Source organism: Chiloscyllium plagiosum, chromosome 1 (assembly GCF_004010195.1).
Source record: "Chiloscyllium plagiosum isolate BGI_BamShark_2017 chromosome 1, ASM401019v2, whole genome shotgun sequence".
Classification (NCBI taxonomy): Eukaryota; Metazoa; Chordata; class Chondrichthyes; order Orectolobiformes; family Hemiscylliidae; genus Chiloscyllium; species Chiloscyllium plagiosum.
In genome coordinates, this window is record NC_057710.1 from 119,629,911 (window position 1) to 119,648,798 (window position 18,888).

Below are 18,888 nucleotides of genomic sequence, written 5' to 3' on the forward strand. Positions count from 1 at the left end.
CCCCTCCGAAGCTGCGATGTTGACAGTCGGACTGGATCATCTGGTCCATGAACCCGCTGACTGCCGTTCGCTTCACTCCTCCATTTCGGCGCTCAGACCTTCTACAGGAAAGCGGGGAACCGGCGGTGATCTGCGTGGGCCCCACTGGCGCTCACATGGGCTCCTGCGGGTCCTGGGTACCGGGTACCGGGGGCTCGGGTGGGTCCTCGGCCTCAGGAGCCGTTTCACCGGGAGGCCGCGACCCGAAAAAAGAGCCGGCCCTGCCATCTCACCGACTAACTACATCCGCGTTTAGGCCCAGAAACGCCAATAAACCGACAGTTCTCGCCGCCTTCCCCGACAGATCGCCTCGGAAACCCCAATAAAAGGCGAGCTGCAGCCTCCAGGGGAGAACAACTGCCGAAAGTGATGGATTAACTGAGCACTATATTAATCCTGTGGATAGACACAATCGCTGTCGGCAGTGTTCTGTGGCCTGGACTCCCAGAATGCAGCACGGTGCCTGTAAACACTGCTCTGGGCGGCAGGAGAGCGAGAGAGGGAGCATAGTGTGAACTGATTCACTTTTATTTCTTCTGCTGTTACTCTTTCCCCCTGGAAGTCATGATTTTGGAGATGCTGGTGTTGGACTGGGGTGTACATAGTTAAAAATCACACCAGGTTATAGTCCAACAGGTTTAATTGGAAGCGCACAATTAAACCTGGGACTATAACCTGGTGTTGTGTGACTTTTTAACTCCTGAAAATCTGTTGATTACTCCCTTCTGGGGGAAAAAAAAACCTTTGAGCTCCTCCGTCCTTGTAGCATTCTGACGCATTTCCAAAATCCCCTTCTCTGTAGTCTTTGAATGCGTTGTTGCCACCCAAATTCGTGCAGAGAGTCATTAGAGCGTTACAGCATGGAAACAGACTCTTCCGCCTGATAGCCCAAATAAATCTTGTCCCATATCTTTCTAAGCGTTGTTCATATACCCATCCAGATGCCGTTTAAACGTTGTAACTGTACCACCACTTTCTCTCGCAGCTTATTCCATACATGCACCACCCTCTGTGGAAAAAAATGCCCATTGGGTCCCTTTTAAATCTTTCCCCTCTCACCGTAAACCTATGTCCTCTATTTTGGATCCCCCCAACACCCACACCAGAGACGTTGTCTGTTTACGCTATGCACGCCCTTCATGATTTCATCAACCTCTATAAGGTCACCCCTCAGCCTTTGATGCTCCAGGGAAAATTGCCCCTCTTTCCGAAAACTCAGTATTTCAACAGAAAATGGCTAGAGAAACTCAGCGAACACCTGTGGAGAGAAGGCAGAGTTATCGTTTCAAGTCCAGTGACCATTCCAAATAATTTCTGCTCTTGTTTCAGACTTCTAGCATCTGTAGTTCTTGGTTTTATTTTACACCATATTTCAATATGTTCAGGTTTCTCCTTCTGCCATAACACTTGTCAAAATTATAAATTACATCCTATGTGACAGTAACATAAATAAACTGTCTCCACCTCTTGTATACTATCAACTATGCTAACACTTTCATGTGTTCAAGGCAGTCAAATCAAAACAAGCCTGAACTTCTGAGATGAGGTGAGTGTAATTGTTCTTGACATCAAAGCAGCATTTGACAAATCTGGCAAATGAATTTTAGCAAAACTAGAGTCAATGGGAATCAGGACAAAACTTTCCACTGAATGGAATCACATGTAAAATAAAAGATGAATCTGGTTATTAGATCCCAGTCATTTCAGGTTCAAAACCTTTGTGCAGGAGATCCTCGGGATTTGGATATTTTCTTTAAACCTGTTCAGAAACGTTGTAACACACCTCTAGAGCAGGGCCTGCTGTTTTAGAGGTAGGGATCCTACCATCGTACTGCAAGAACGCACAAAATCGCAAATCAATGAACCCACCATTCTCCCACTCAGGATATTTGGCAGGATTCAAACCTAGGTCCCCAGAACATTACCTGGGTCTTTGATAATAGTCTAGCAATAATACCACCATGTCATCACCTCTTTGTTGCACAGGGTAATGTCCTGCTGCCCTGACCTTCTCCCTAGATGTGGAGTAGCAATATAAATACTACACAAATCCCAAGAATTCTGCCCAAAACATGTCTAGCATCTCTCAAACAAAAATCAGGAGTGTGATTGAACTATTCCCACCTGCCTTGATACCAACTAGGAAATTGCAGCCCACTTGCTTGACAAAACATTCCATATTTACTCCTTTCACCACTGTCACACAGTATAACAGTACGAACTGTACAAAATGCAAGATGCACTACCATAACTCAGTGGCCTGTTGAAGATGTGGTACTAATCAAGTGGGTTGTTGTCAAGCATCTTGAGGAACGGTTATGAGGAACGTTAATTTTGATTTTTCTTCACAGATATTGCCAGGCCTGCCGAGCTTTTCCATCAACTACTGTTTTTGTTATTGATATTGAGTTCAATATTATAAATGAATAGATAGTATCCATTATCCACGATAACTCTAAGCCTTAGGAAACACCATTTCAAAATCTAGATTAAGATGTTATGAAATCTGCATATGTTTGTCATACATGTCTCTGCGTTAGATGTACTTTCAGATCTCAACTTGCAGAATTGAAATCTGCTCAACAACAACAAAATGTTTAAATGCCGTTTCCACCAATCATCAGTCAACGTTTCTACCACCATCCACCATTCACAGTCATGCCTTTTCTATACTCAGCCAATGGGAAACGGAGGATGGTTAACGTCAACTAGGCAGCTTCGGGATGAAGGACCAATCATACCACCCCATTTTGGGCGGACTTTTCGAACGGACCAATCAGAATTGGACATTTAACTGTGACGACCGAATGATTGGAGGTGAATAGAATGTCCATCCGCCCCACCCAAATAAACAAAACCGATTTTCATCTTAATACCGAAATATTAATAATCGTCCAAACATCCAAACTGCTGTACTTATAGGAAACTGCCCCCGTGAGCGGGGAGGTCTTTGATAAATCGGAGAGTGTGGAAAAGAAGAAAGGAACTTCTTCGTTATTTTACACAGGAACAAAAAAATCCTCCGCTGCGGTGATGTCATCGCCGTCAGTAAATAATCAAGATCGAACAGAGAGAAAGAAAAACAGAACAGAGAGAGAGCTGAATAAGGAATAAGTAATCAGAGTTTGTGGACAGACACACAGAAAGCGAAAGAATAAAACTAAAGAGTGGGGATAGGAGAGACGACCGAAAGAAAGGGATAGGAGATCAAGGGAGGGAACAAAGTGGGGGAGAGAAAGAGATTGTGTGACCGGTGATAGTTCCATTCACTCTGGTCCCGGATTTTAACCACATCCGAGAGCTGGATAAACCGATAAAACCGTGAGTTAAAATACGAGCAACTCTGTCTGTTTACACTGGTGGGGGGGAGAGGGTGGTGGTCTCTCTGCACTGGTGGTGGGAGGTGGTGGTCTCTGTCTGTTTACACTGGTGGTGGTCTCTGTCTGTTTACACTGGTGGTGGGAGGTGGAGGGAATCTCACCTGGCTGTTTTGCTTGTTATCGCAAACAGGGTTAAGAAGACTTGGGTGAATTGCAACACCTTTAACTGCACAGTCATAGAGATGTACAACATGGAAACAGACCTTTCGGCCCAACCCGTCCATGCCGACCAGATATCCCAACCCAATCTAGTCCCACCTGCCAGCACCCGGCCCATATCTCTCCAAACCCTTCCTATTCATATACCCATCCAAATGCCTTTTAAATGTTTCAATAGTTTTAGCCTCCACCACTTCCTCTGGCAGCTCATTCCATACACATACCACCCTCTGCGTGAAAACGTTGTCCCTTAGGTCTCTTTTATATCTTTCCCCTCTCGCCCTAAACCTATCCCCTCTAGTTCTGGACTTCCTGACCCCAGGGAAAAGACTTTGTCTATTTATCCTATCCATGCCTCTCATGATTTTGTAAGGTCACCCCTCAACCTCCGATGCTCCAGGGAAAACAGTCCCAGCCTGTTCAGCCTCTCTATAGCTCAAATCTCCAATCCTGGCAACACTAGTAGATCTTTTCTGAACCCTTTCAAGTTTCACAACATTTTTCCGATAGAAAGGAGACCAGAAATATGTGCAATATTCCAACAGTGGCCTAACCAATGTCTAGTACAGCCGTAGTTGTAGCTTAATGGCTTGTTTCGTTTGGCTCAGCGAGGGCTATTTCTGGTTCCTGTGGCCCGGTTGGTTACTGAGTAATTGTGCTATACTGAAAGAAAACTCATATGTTTGAATTTTTAATGATTTATTTCTGCCATCTCCTAGGTGTTGTTCAAAAAAGGCACAGTTGGTTTAAATACTAAAGTATTCTAACCATTCATCTTTGTTTAAAGATGAAAGACTTGGCATCTTATGAACACAACAATGAAGCCCATAAGCTATTGAAACAAATAAATCAGTACTTGGAACAAGAATCCAAATTTCTACCAAGGGCCAGTGGACTCCTTGCAATTGAAGCATCTTTGGAGGTAAGAAATATTTAGATTTGGAAGAAGCAATTTAAAATTTATTTACTAACCTGATGAGTTTTTAAAATCTATTTGAGACAGGCTAAGATAGATTAGAATTATTTTCCCTATAAATATTAAATCTAAGATGTTCATCTTTGTTTTGTGAGTTGGGGATATTTTGTTAGACTATGTACTATGAAGGGGATGGAAGGTGCATCTTTACAATTCCAATGTTTTTGAGCAAGATTTTTTTCGCCATTTTATTTGCAATATAACACCAGCTTAAAACTTCAAAACAAACACCAAATTTGGTGTAAGATTGAATGTGTTTTTATAAATGGAAATTTATATTCAGCACTTATACAATTGCTTCACTAACTATTGTATTCACCCTGGCTTCTGTTAACTTTTTCTGTTGCTTTCTACAACATCAAAGCTTGGAATCTATGTATACTCAATAGTTATTGCTCTGTTAGCAAAATTACCACTTCAGTGCTGCATTTAACTCCATTCAACTCGACTTAAAAGTGTCACTGAATTTTTAAATTTTAATTGTTTGTCTGATCTGATTGTGTGTTTGAATCACAAGGAAGAGAATTGAAAACCTTTTCATGTTCTGATTTGCAGAATGATGATTGCATCTCCCCAAAGTTAAGAGATGCTAAAGTGGAAGATCTCCGGAGTTTGACCAGATTCTTTGGCTGCAGTACTGAAACTTTTGTTTTAGCGATTAACCTACTGGACAGATTTTTGTCAATTATGAAGGTTAGAATTGCAAATAATTTCTGCATTGTTTTAATATGTGAATGACTAAAATTTTTTAACTGCCACACAATAATTTCAAAATTTTATCGTACTTTCATTTTTTTTTAGAAGATTACTTGAACTCACCTGTCCTTTTTTTTGTGCTACATTTGTAGGTGCGACCAAGACATCTGCCTTGCCTTGGATTAAGTGTCTTCCATCTAGCAGCTAAGACCATTGAGGAAGAATGTAATATCCCTTCTGCCCATGATCTCCTCCGTATCAGCCACTGTAAGTTTACAGTGTCTGACCTTAAGCGGATGGAAAAAATTGTCAATGAAAAACTGAATGGGGAATTTAAGGCTGTCACCGCCTTGGATTTTTTACACCTGTATCATGCCCTGGCACACTGCCATGTAATTAATGGGTAAGTATATGAGCATTAATTATAGGAAAGTTTTATAATGCGCAGGTAAATTTTAATTTTCTTAATGCTTTTCTTGCTTTTTTTTTTAAAAAAAGCATTGTTGTAGTCCTTGTTTTTGTTTCAAAAGTTTAAAGTCCAATGCTGTTTTAAGGCTACAAGAAGTAGGAACTGGAGTAGCCCAGTTGGTCCTGAAATCTTGTTCCACTATTAATATGATCACGGCTGGTCCAACATGTTCCATGTCCACTTTCCTGCCCTAGATTGGGTTGGGATATCTGGTCGGCATGGACAGGTTGGACCGAAGGGTCTGTTTTATGCTGTACATCTCTATGACATAAAGATCATATCTACTTCTTCTAAATCCCAATGAGTAGAGTCTTCACCTGTTTAACTTTTTTGTAATTAAGGCATTCCCTTCCTATTGAGGATCATTTTAGGGTGTAGGTTTGATATCCAGACGTTTCATTACCTGGCTAGGTAACATCATCAGTGGCGACCTCCCAAGTAAAGCGAAGCTGTTGTCTCCTGCTCTCTATATGTTTGTCCTGGATGGGGTTCCTGGGGTTTGTGGTAATGTCACTTCCTGTTCGTTTTTCTGAGGGGTTGATAGATGGTATCTAGATCTATGTGTTTGTTTATGGCGTTGTGGTTGGAGTGCCACAAACACTACGTAGGATAAACAGGAAGAAAGTTAGCCACCAGGATACACAGACACCAGCTAGCCACAAAAGACATGGCCCTCTCTCCCTCGTAGCCTTACACACAGAGGAGAAAAAAACCACCATTTCGACTGGGACAACATATCTATCCTGGGACAGGCTAAGCAAAGACATGCCAGAGAATTCCTAGAGGCCTGGCACTCCAACCACTACGCTATAAACAAGCACATAGATCTAGATACCATCTATTAACCCCTCAGAAAACGAACAGGAAATGACATCACCACAAACCCAAAAGCAAAGACTTAGGATTGAATTGTTCTGTTAATTTTTGCACTAATTTTTTTTTGTTCCCTTAGGAAAGAATTTCTGATTCTTGATAGGCTGGAAGCACAGCTGAAAGCTTGCTGCTGCCGATTTGTTTTTTCCAGAGCTAAAGTAAGCTTGATTGCATTTTATAGTGTTATAACAGTTATGTGTGGGCCTTGTTCTGAGTTTATTTTAAATGACTTCTGTTGTGCTATGGAATGAACTTTAGTGTGAAATTCATTTTTGCTTTTGCAGCCATCTGTATTGGCCTTGTCCCTTCTGACCCTCGAAGTTGAAAACTTGAAATCCGGTGACTTGTTTGAAATTATACTGCGTGTTCAAAAACATTCCAAAGTGGGTATATAGGAAGCTGTTTTTTTTTTTTCCAAAAAAACTACTCTTCTTTCACTATGCCAGCATAGTTTCTACATTTAAAGCACTACCATTTTGATATGCTGTATAAAATGTTAGGATAGACATGGAAGGAGCTAAGCAAGAAGAGGTGATAAATAATATTTCTTCCCACACACCATTGCATTTGCAGATTTCATTGTGACAATCATAGTAAGCTGATTTAAGGTTATGGTATTGCATATTTATATATGCTTGACTATGTCTAAGGAAATTGAACACAATATGCTTAAGCAGTGACTTGCATTTACAACACATCCTCAAAAAAACAAAAAACAATCACATTTTACATGAAACCTAGCTGTTTCAGTCGATCCTGTTTCAGTCAATTTTGTTAAGTATTAGCTATTTATTGAACCACATTTCATCGACCATTTGGACCCAACTATGTAGTATACTTTAATTAGAGTGGATTCTGGAGTACACTTCAATTTGTTTAGGAGGAGTAAACGTCTGTGTGCTCTGATTTTAATGTGTAAACTAATGGTACTACATAGGAAGTTTAGTGAGCATTTCCAATGAAATGCACTATAATCTTGTAGTAGTAATAATAATAATAATGATCATGTCTTTTAGATTAGCCAGTATGACTTGGCATATTGGCGTGAACTGGTGTCCAAATGTCTGGCTGACTACTCTTCACCTGAATGCTGCAAGCCTGATAACAAGAAGCTAGTGTGGATTGTTTCAAGGCGTACAGCCCGTCACTTACAGAATAGTTATTATAGTGTCCCTGAATTGCCAACTATCCCAGAAGCTGTCTGCTTCACTGAAACTGAAAGGTAAATTACTGTGGTTTCCTGATATTGAAAGATTTTTGTATTTAAAAATTCATTTCAGTAAGTAATAACATACAGTTAGCTTTTATTTGGATTTTCAAAATTGTTCTTTTTTTTGTTTTTAAAGTGAGGATTCATGTGAAGAAATGAGCTGTGGTGAAGATGGTCTGAGTAGCTCTCCACAGAGTCATACAGAAAGTGAATTCTTCTCTTGATCTCTTGCACCAGTCCAAGTGGCAAAATTTCGGTTTTCACTCAACATCTCCAAACCTGTAACTCATCTTTGCACATGTATTCTGTTTTTTTTTAAACTTGATTCCGATTTGTTTTTGTTTTAGTGAAGCAGCTTTTGAATTTTTATGCTAAATAGGGATTGAATTGTAACAATGTTTCTAAAGTTCTACTGTAGATTATCTACATCAGTCTAGAGGTCTTGCAGCCTCATCCCCTCATACTTATAGTTTGGCATTATTCTCCCTGGTAACTTTTATGTTGTGCTGATTTTAAAACGTTGCTCTGTCTTCAGTTCAATGAGGTGATGCCCTTCAATACTGCTTAGACAATGATTGATTGTTTATTGTTAATGTAAAGCTATACTGTAAACCATTAACTGTTGGTCTGGACTTAATCGAATCTTCTACTTGTTGGATATAGTTTTATTAGCATGGAATTTTATTTGCAAGATATGGTAATATAAATATTATGGCATCATTTTAAGCTTTATTTTAGATATGAAAATCTGATATTCTAAGATTCAAAAACGGAAAGCACTGACTTAAATTCCTTCAGGACATTCATACACAGCTTGACTAGATAACCCACAGCATTTCTGATTTACTATTATCTGATTTCTAAAAATCACATGGTTAATAGATACGCTGTAAAATGCAGCAATTATGGTGAAACCAGTCAAGTTTCCTGCAAGCTAACCAAAAATTCTACTTTTGACTATAAGTTTCGAAGTAGAACATTGCATGCTGTCCACATCCATTGATAATGACATGAAGATAAATTGTCGTGCATGCTGAAGGAGCACAGGTATTTGGATCTACTGGATGGAAGTGCAGCATCAGTAAATTAATAACTTATGAACCCTAATAAGCTAAGGCAAATGTCAAAGGAGTATTTTAGGTATTTAATCATACATCTCTTTTTAAAATGATTGCAGATAACAATGTCTTATCAAAAATCACACAATTTGAAATCAGTCTTGAAATATCTGGAAATTAAAACCTTTATTAATGTATTGTTGTAAATGCCAGTTTAGAGTGTTAGTGAATGGGTGATGTTTTGTGAATATTATTGAATGCATTCCTATTCTTTTCACTTTTAAATTGCTAATCCATACCTACTATAATAGGATGACATTTTTTTTTAAAAGCTCATTTTTGCTTCAAAATTTGAGTTATCAAATCATTTTAAGTCAATGTTATAGGAAAGGTTTTTTTTTGTTGCTGTGCAGATTCCATTTTTGTAGAACCAATCATTTTTGAGTGAAGTAACATCAAATTTAGGAGTACACTGTAAACCTTGACTACGGGAATTCCCATACAGTGTCCGTTTCCAATGTTGAATTTAACTCCTCATCAATCATACTTCCTGCACATCACAGCTTACTCGCTCACTCACTCTCTTGCTCTCTCCATCTGCACTTTTCACAAACCATGTGGTAGTAGCAGATGTGGTAGACAGGAGAATGCTGTTAACAACTTTTCACGCTTGTCATTCCAGCTGTTTGGAGAGTGTTCAGATCAGATTGGTCAGGTTAGGCATACATTTTGCTAATGTTAAACTACAATTTTTTTTTTTTGAAAGGACAAAAGTGCCAACTGGAGGAAGTGTTCTTTTTTAACTTGCAAATGTTACAGCTATTTCAGATAGTACTTTAAAACCACTGTACTTTTAGCAACAATTACCTCAAACTGAGCCTTTGGTATAGCAACTTGTTTTTGTACAACCTAATGGCTGTTTCATGTGCCAATCGGATATTTTTGAGAATGATTACTATGTACTGTTGATGTTTGATCAATGACCATGCTTGCTCCTAGCTTTTTTTGGTATGAAGTAAAAGTTGTTTTCAGAACCTCTGCAGCAGCAATGTATGAAGGAGAAATCCTCATTTACAAACAAATGTACATAATTTAACTTAAATGTATAGGAAACAAGTGCACTTATTTTTCCCTTTTTTATTCAGGTATGAAAGCAACCAATGCACTTATGAAAAGTATTATGTAGCACTGTCTGTCTGATTCTTTGACGTTGTGAACAAGTTCCCTGTAGATATTAACTTATTGTATATTTTCAATTTGTACATATTGTAAAATATATCAGTCTGAAACCTTCTACCTACCAAGGTAGAATAAATAAAGACTCTTTTGAAATCTATTTAATTTTGTTCAGAAGTTCCAAACAATGCTTGTTTGCCAAAATGTTAATGTAAATCTCATTAACTGATTTACCTTAGATTTTTAATCAACAAGAGAATCAAACTTGACTGACCTTGAATACAGTTTAGATGGATCTGCTTTCATTACTTTTAGGAAGAGAATTCCACATACTTAAAGGCTCTTTCCCAGTCTTCCCTCTATCTCTTGATATGCACACTGTCAAATCCCCTCAATGAATGGTATGCATTTTATTTTAGATTAATTTTTGGAAGAATTAAAAAGCAAAGGTCACTTTTTTTTTCCCTTTAACAACCTTTTTCTAATTCAGATTTCTGAATAAATCTTGCCTGAGCTACTTCAATTACAATTATATCCTTTTAAGTAAGAAACCAAAATTGCACTCAAGCTGTGATTTTCATCTGAAGAGCTTTCCAACTGCAGCAGCATTTCCCTTCTTGTCAATTTCATTTCCCCTTGCAAAAACTACCAACATTTAATTTGCCTTAATCATTTTCTTTACCCACATACTAATGTTTTGTGAATCCTTGTACCATGACCATGTAGTCTATCTTTTATTCAAATGTATGCATTTTCTACTCCCTGCCAAAGAGGACAGGTTTGCATTTTCCTGTATACTCAAACTGAAAATCCACCTAATCACTTAGGACCTGCAAAAGAATATCAATTGATTATTCATTCAAGTGGTGTTGGAATGAAACCTCTATTTCACCCACTCCCTCTATCGCTTCCTCTTTTGCTTTCTCCCCCAATCTTCACCTCCCCCATTGTCCTCTTTCTCTGCCACCCTCTCTGTATTCCCCCTCCACCACCACCCTCTCTGCTCCCTTCCCACCACCCTTTCTGCTCCCTCTCTGTTTCCTCCCCGTCAAGGTGCTGCTGATTTTGAGTTGAGATTTTCCCTCTGAGGGTCATGAGACTTTGGAAATACCTTCCACAAAGGTGATGGAAGCAAATGTTTGAATGTTTTTAAGACAGACGTTGAGTGATTATTGGTAAGCAAGGGGATGAAAGTATCAGAAATAGGTGAAAATGAGGGCCTGACATTATAATCATCAGTAATCTTATTAAATGGTACAGCAGCTAAGAGTGGCCAAATGGCTGCCTCCATCTAATTCATAAGTATCCCTACTTTGATTTCTGTTGGCTAATCAATCCTTATGTGCTAACATGTTACATTTACTATGTGGTAACCTTGATGTGTGATACCTTGTTGAATATCTTTTGGAAATGCACTAAATCTGTAGGTTCCTCTTTATCCACCTTTGCTTGTTACTGCCTCAAAGAACTCTAGTCAAACATTATTCTCCCTTTTTCCTAGACCTAGACGTGTTGACTTGCTTCAATTGTCATTTTCTAAATTTCTGGCTTTACCCCCTTTTTTATAGTCTAGGGATGTTTGGAATGCCAAAGCCGATATGCCTACTTCTTTTAGGACACCAGGTTGAAAGCCATCAGGCCCATTGGACATGTTAACCATTAGGGTTAATAGGTTTGCCAAAGCATTTTTCCAATGATTTGTGATTGTTTAAAGTTCCATCCTTATTATCTCTTTTGGTTTTCAATTATTCTTGTTAAATTTCTGTCATTGCAGTGGAGATAGATGCAAAAGTACCTTTTCAATACTTCCACCATTATAGTGTTTCCATTATTAATTCCCCATTCTAACCCTCTGAGAATACCATTCACTTTAATTATTCTCCTTTTTTAATTTCTATTTTACATAGCTTTTTCCCATACACAGTCAATTTGTTTTTATTGTTTTTTGCTGATTTCTAAAATGTTGATCTGCCATTAACCTCCTTAGTGTGGTGTGCGTTTTCTTTTAATTTGATACTATCCTTACTTTCCACAATTTACTGGTGATGATGGCGGTTTCACATAGTTCAAAGTTTGGGAGATGATTTGTAGCTCGGGTGCTCGTTGTTGTGGTTCTGTTCGCCGAGCTGGGAATGTGTGTTGTGTCACCCTGTCTAGGTGACATCCTCAGTGCTTGGAAGCCTCCTGTGAAGCGCTTCTGTGATCTTTCCTCCGGCATTTGTAGTGATTTGTACCTGCCGCTTCCGGTTGTCAGTTCCAGCTGTCCGCTGCAGTGGCCAGTATATTGGGTCCAGGTCGATGTGCTTATTGATTGAATTTGTGGATGAGTGCCATGCCTCTAGGAATTCCTTGGCTGTTCTCTGTTTGGCTTGTCCCAGTTGAATTCATGTTGCTTGTCATCTGCGTGTGTGGCTACTAAGGATAGCTGGTCGTGTCGTTTTGTGGCTAGCTGGTGTTCATGGATGCGGATCGTTAGCTGTCTTCCTGTTTGTCCTATATAGTCCTTGCATGGGATTTTGTACACTACATTGGTTTTGCTCATGCTGGGTATCGGGTCCTTCGTCCTGGTGAGTTGTTGTCTGAGAGTGGCTATTGGTTTGTGTGCTGTTATGAGTCCTAGTGGTCGCAGTAGTCTGGCTGTCAGTTCAGAAATGTTTGGTATGGTAGTGTGGCTAGTCCTTTGGGTTGTGGCATGTCCTCATTCCGTTGTCTTTCCCTTAGGCATCTGTTGATGAAATTGTGGGGATATCCGTTTTTGGTGAATACATTGTATAGGTGTTCTTCTTCCTCTTTTTGCAGTTCTGGTGTACTGCAGTGTGGTGTGGCCCTTTTTGAACAGTGTCTTGAAGCAACTTCTTTTGTGTGTTGGGGTGGTTGCTTTCGTAGTTTAGGACTTGGTCTGTGTGTGTGACTTTCCTGTATACCTTTGTGGTGAAATCTCCGTTCGGTGTTCTCTGTACCATCATGTCTAGGAATGGTATTTGGTTGTTCTTTTCTTCCTCTCTAGTGAATCGGATTCCTGTGCGTGTGGAGTTGATGATCTGGTGTGTGTTCTCTACTTCTGTTTTTAATGATTACAAAGGTGTCATCCACATATCTGACCCAGAGTTTGGGTTGAATTTGCGGTAAGACTGTTTGTTCTAACCTTTGCATTACCACTTCTGCTATGAGTCCAGAGATGGGTGAGCCCATGGGTGTGCTGTTGATTTATTCATATATTTGGTTGTTGAATGTGAAGTGTGTTGTGAGGCACAGGTCCAGTAGTATGCAGTCTTTGTTGATAGGTTCCGCATAGTCTTTTTTTTCCCCTCAATGGAATATTTCTTTTGAGTTCTGAAATATCTCCTTAAATACTTGTCAATATTTTTATTCAGTCATATCTTTTATTCTATTTTCACTTCAGCCAATTCTGTCTTCAGAATTTTTGTACTGCCTTTATTTGAGTTTAGGATACTAGTCTTAGGTCTACATTGCTTACTCTCAAACTCACTGGAGGCATGGAGCAGCAGGATTATGAGATGATTGAATCTCACATTGAGGCACACATACGTAAGTCTGAAAGAAGCATCAAAACTGGGGTGTAACCTCAGAACCAGCGGTTATTCACCTCCATTAGTTCATGTACAAGTCCACAGTGTTAACCAATTTGGTTAATTACAATTACTGTCTTAGACCTATGTAAGACCTTTCTCAAGGTGCTGAAACAAGGCTCATTAGAATTTAAATTCCACTTAGTGTCATTTTGGGTAGAGACTACCTAGGTACAATCCTTACTCACAGTTAATTGCCAATTATCATTTTGATTTATTGCTACAGATAACTTGTGTAACTTTGCCGCATCTCCCATGAAGAGGGCATTTTTGGTAAGTAAACAGATATTTTTACCCTTAAGGTACAATGTACTCACCTCTCTATATCCTCAAATAAAAATCTAGCTCTTTTTCCTCTTTATAATTATTCTGCCAGAAAAGTTACTAATCATTTCTACAAAACAAAAAAAATCCCCTAAAGACAGAATTTTCTATAGGGGAATAAGTAAAGGCCCAGAGTTTAGATTATACTGCTAGCATGGATTAAATCTTTTCTTTTAAATTGTTTGAAAATGAGGTTTGGGTGTATATGTGTAATTTCCAAGAAAAAATGCAATTTGGATTTTTAATGGGTGAATCAATAAATGTATGGGTGCGAGAAGCATAGAAGAGCTGTATCATTCATATGCGGTAGCAACACTGGTTTCCAAATTCAATTTTTCACTCTGGTTCCAGTTGCTTGGTGTGATAGGGAAATTTAACATGGCAGAGGGGGTTTCTCCTCAGCAGGCAGGATGGAGGTGGGCCTGAGTGGCCTGCACTCTAGGCAGCTGTACAAATTCTCCTTTGTATAAAAACAAAAACAAATACTTGTAACAGTCCTTTCATCACCTCAGGACATTGTAAAGAATTTTACCTCCGATGAAATACCTTAGAAATGTAACCATGTTGAAATATAGGAATAATGCACATGTGCTATTGAACTACAGTTGTATTAAAATAACACCATGCAATGAATAAACCATGCTGTAGCATTAAGTTGTTTAATTGTCTGCAAACAGCCTCTGGTAAGTGATCACTATTCAGAGGGGATTAGGTTATTACTTGTCAATGAAAGAGAATCGTGCAAGTATTCAAAATAATTTTCTGCTTAACAAATATTGATTGCACAATAGTAAAATCTAATTGTTGCTACTGTGGGCAAGATTCAAAGAATAAATAATTAGTCAGTTGGAATTTTTGTGAAGTTAACCTGTATCGTTCTACAAACTAACATTATCAAAGAGGGAAGGGAGAGTCCATTATAGCTGTGTTAGTTTTAAAATAGACACGTAGGATGCTCGAAGAACACAGCAAGCCAGGCAGCATCAGGAGGTGTAGAAGTCAACGTTTCAGGAGTAACCCTTCTTCAGTCCTGATGTCACCTGCGAGGGGGGGGGGGGGGGGGGGGGGGGAGCTGCAGATAAAGGGGGAGGCAGGGGCAGGATGGTGGAGTGGGGTTAGGTAAAGACCGGTAGAGGATACGATTTAGTTGGTCAAAGGGAGGAATGAATCTGGTTGGTGGGAGGGAGGTTATTTGAAATTGGAGAACTCAATGACTCCTTCAGGCTATAGGGTGCCCAGGTGGGAGATAAGGTGTTGTTCCTCCAATAGGAGCTGTGGTTTGTTTTGGCACTGGAGAAGGCCAAGGATGGTCATGTCAGAAAGGGAGTGGTTGGGGGAGTTGAAATAGGTGCTGACTGGGAGGTCAGGTCAGACCCAACTGCGATGCTCAGTGAGCCGTTCCCTAAGTTTACATTCGGTCTCCCTGATGTGGAGAAGACCACATCGGGAGCACCTGATGCAGTAAACTAGGTTGGAAGAGAGGCAATAAAGGGCATAATTTCTTTTAGACTAAATGCAGAGTAGTCAGAAACATGGGATGGACTTCCATTTGCAATTCAAGTGGGTTATCCTAAACAATTACATTCACTTTAGCTCATTAAATATTCTCAAGTGGGTGAAATGTCAGATCATAGTGATGGACTGGAAGGAAGGTCTGTCCCTTGCCAGACACTATTTAAAAGGCAACAAAAACAGTAATTGGAGCAGAAACCCAACAAGTCAGACAGCATCAATGGAGAGAAAGCAGTGGTAACATTTCGGATTTCGTGACCCTTCTTCAGAACACTGCTTTCTCTCCACAGCTGTTCCTGCTGAGATTCTCCTGCAATTATTGGGCAGCACTTCACTCTCTTCAACCCAGGAGCAACACTTAATCACTGCTCACTACATCATCCATCCTTGGTGATGTCAGAGACCAGGCAAGAAACAGTGCCACACTTTAGTGATACATACCAAAAGAATGTCCAGGAGAAAAGGGAAATTCTTTTCCCTAGGGATGGCAACAAGAGGCTGACTGACAAAAACAACACAGACAGAGGTAGCAGTGGTATTCAGTAGCCATTGGCGTCTCAAGGGAACCTGGCTCCAATGTGCAAGAGGATAAATGATCTGATGTGCTCTGCCAGGTAGGTGCCATTGTCCAGTTAATGTTCAAGCTCTTATGAATGTGTAAGATTATCAATAAAAGGAACTATCACACACAGCTGGATGCCAGGTATCTCATCAGTGATCTTATGTGCCATCAATGTCTCACTTCATTACACCGACCAATGGCACACTACCTCCACAACATTTGTGTTACCTCTCACGCATCTGCCAGTGGTCACACTTAACACACATAAAAGTAGCTGCAAAATTCAACATTTCAAACACTATCAAATCACTGACCTTTCATCACAAATAGGAGAATGTACACATCCAATAATTTCTCACTGAAGGTTTTAGTAGAGTAGAACCACAAATTAAGGCCTTCTGAGTTGCGCCTCCTTTAGCTTTCAACCCCAGTTGCCTGCCTCCGTCAAGTTTGCTAGCATCAGCCAATGTGGCTGCCTTTCTTGAACAGGCTTGGAGAAAGATGTCTACCCCACCTGGTTCACGCAAGGATTGATGATGTCCATGGGGTAATCGTTCTCCAGCAGTGCAAAAAAGTGTTAACATGGCAATCTACCTAGATGCAGGCTGCTACAAGGGCCATTTTTCATCAGTACTTTGACAGCTTCTACAGCAAATTAAATGATCATTTTAACATACTGGTGGATTGAACAGAAATCCATTATTTCAGTGAATGAGCATTACAACAATGCATAAAGAGCTCAGAGATGCATCCTGGTCCAGTCCATGAGCTGGGTGCATGTCCCTGATCAGTGTTCTTGCAGCAGCATTAGAATGATAGTTATCAGTTACAGCCTAAGATGCAACATTGAAATGCCAAAACATCCTGCAAGTGAATCTGAGATATACCATGAAGTTCTCAGAGACTGGCACATACTAGATGCCAATCTCCATGGATGTGGGTTGTCTGTGGCTGGTGCCCATTCTAGTGCCTGATGTCTAACTTGGAGCTTCTTCAAAGTAAGCTGCAAGCTGAATTGTTCAGGTACCCACTCTGATTTCCACCTCGAGGTTTCTCAACATCTAGCTTCATTGACACAATTGCTAATATAGGAAACTAAATATTAAAGAGCCAAGTTCAGCATTTAATGAATTATAGTTTTCTGTAATTGGCAATTTGCCACTTGCTTGACAAAAGCATAAAAAATGGCACGAAATGCTTTCCATTGTCAAGAAAGGCCTTGGATGTCACATTTGATTTTCCCACAAATCCCACATAGGCCACATCCAGACCTCCATAAGAGTCCAGGCAATCATTGTATATAGACTTATATTTTGAATTTGTTACACTCTGATATTTATCTCTTGTTGAACCGACAATAGATACCTTTAACCTGTTCAGAGATGTTATTACACCCCCATGGAGCAGGTGAGACTTGAACCCAGGCCTCCCATTCATAGTGGACATTACTACTACACCCACAAGGTGTACTATGGGCATTGAGGAGTTATTTCTGATTTTCAGGAGCACAGCCAATTTAGAAGTTTGCAAACTCAAGCCAGGTAGGTCTCAAACCTTCAATCACCTGATCCTTGGTCAGATGCATTTTCCATTGCATCACCTGCTCCCGTTAGACCTCAATATTACACAGCCTGATCATCTTAGGTAGATGACTGTATTCTTGCTCTTTAGCATCAGACAATTGGCTAGAGCTGCAAGTTAGTCTGGAACAGACAGAGATGTAGGAACATGTTTATGCAGGAACATTCAACTTTAGCTCCTGTAACAATGGAGTTGATATCAAGATGGCACTTTGTGAGTACTTGGAATGTGCACTAACACTATATCATAAGGGACTGTTATCTTCAGTTTTTCACTTTTATCAGTAACATTTCCACAACTGTCAGTAATATTTCTCCCAGTTTTAGATTTCTTATGTACTGTGCACAGTTCCTCAGCCAAAAGGCTGGTTGACTGTCAGGCTGCTGTGTAGGGCCTTGAACTGATTGTTTTTTACTGTGGGAATTCCAGCCAATGCTTCTCCTGATCAAGATCAGGAACCCATTACCCACAGAGTAACAACGTAAGCCTGCTTCCTTCTGCTTTTTCACAGCAGATTGTTGCCCAATCAAGCACGCATGTTGTGTGCTCAAAACTATTGAATTGCAAAAAATAATTTAAGTTTCTATTTCCTGTGTGAATTTCCAACCTCAGTCCACCTCCATGGGCTGAGGACATCTGCTTATTCTGTGGCTCAAGGAGCTTGCAATCAGTATCTTTTAAAAAAAACTCTACAGTAACCATTGAGTGAACCTAAGCAATTAAACGTAAGGAGGTTTAAATGTGGTTTGTACTTAGTTAAACATTTACTATAAAACAATTTTTGAAATAAATAATAAGGCGAAAGAAGTCTCTGCAATGATAATGTCTTAAAATGTAGTGATTCTAAATTAGAGTCATAGAGATGGAAACAGACCCTTCGGTCCAACCCGTCCATGCCGACCAGATATCCCAACTCAATCTAGTCCCACCTGCCAGCACCTGGCCCATATCCCTCCAAACCCTTCCTATTCATATACACATCCAAATGCCCCTTAAATGTTGCAATTGTACCAGCCTCCACCACATCCTCTGGCAGCTCATTCCATACACGTACCACCCTCTGCATGAAAAGTTGCCCCTTAGGTCTCTTTTATATCTTTCCCCTCTCACCCTAAACCTAAACCTATACCCTCTAGTTCTGGACTCCCCAATCCCGGGGAAAAGACTTTGTCTATTTATCCTATCCATGCCCCTCATAATTTTGTAAACCTCTATAAGGTCACCCCTCAGTCTCCAACGCTCTAGGGAAAACAGCCCCAGCCTGTTCAGCCTCTCCCTGTAGC

The 18,888-nt window shown here is 39.9% G+C and overlaps 1 protein-coding gene across 2 annotated transcripts; it reads left to right on the forward strand.

The window, feature by feature from the left end:
* Nucleotides 1–2,916: 2,916 nt before the first annotated feature.
* ccng2 (cyclin G2) lies at nt 2,917–10,196 on the forward strand. 2 transcript variants are annotated; one of them, XM_043695263.1, is made up of 8 exons: nt 2,917–3,360; nt 4,298–4,500; nt 5,110–5,247; nt 5,403–5,653; nt 6,672–6,750; nt 6,877–6,975; nt 7,609–7,814; nt 7,939–10,196. In XM_043695263.1, the coding sequence occupies exons 2-8, from the start codon at nt 4,366–4,368 to the stop codon at nt 8,024–8,026; spliced, it is 996 nt and encodes a 331-aa protein (XP_043551198.1). In that variant the 5' UTR covers nt 2,917–3,360; nt 4,298–4,365; the 3' UTR covers nt 8,027–10,196. The 2 variants fall into 2 exon arrangements, with proteins under 2 accessions (XP_043551198.1, XP_043551205.1); XM_043695270.1 differs by having other exon boundaries at nt 4,366–4,500.
* Nucleotides 10,197–18,888: the final 8,692 nt, after the last annotated feature.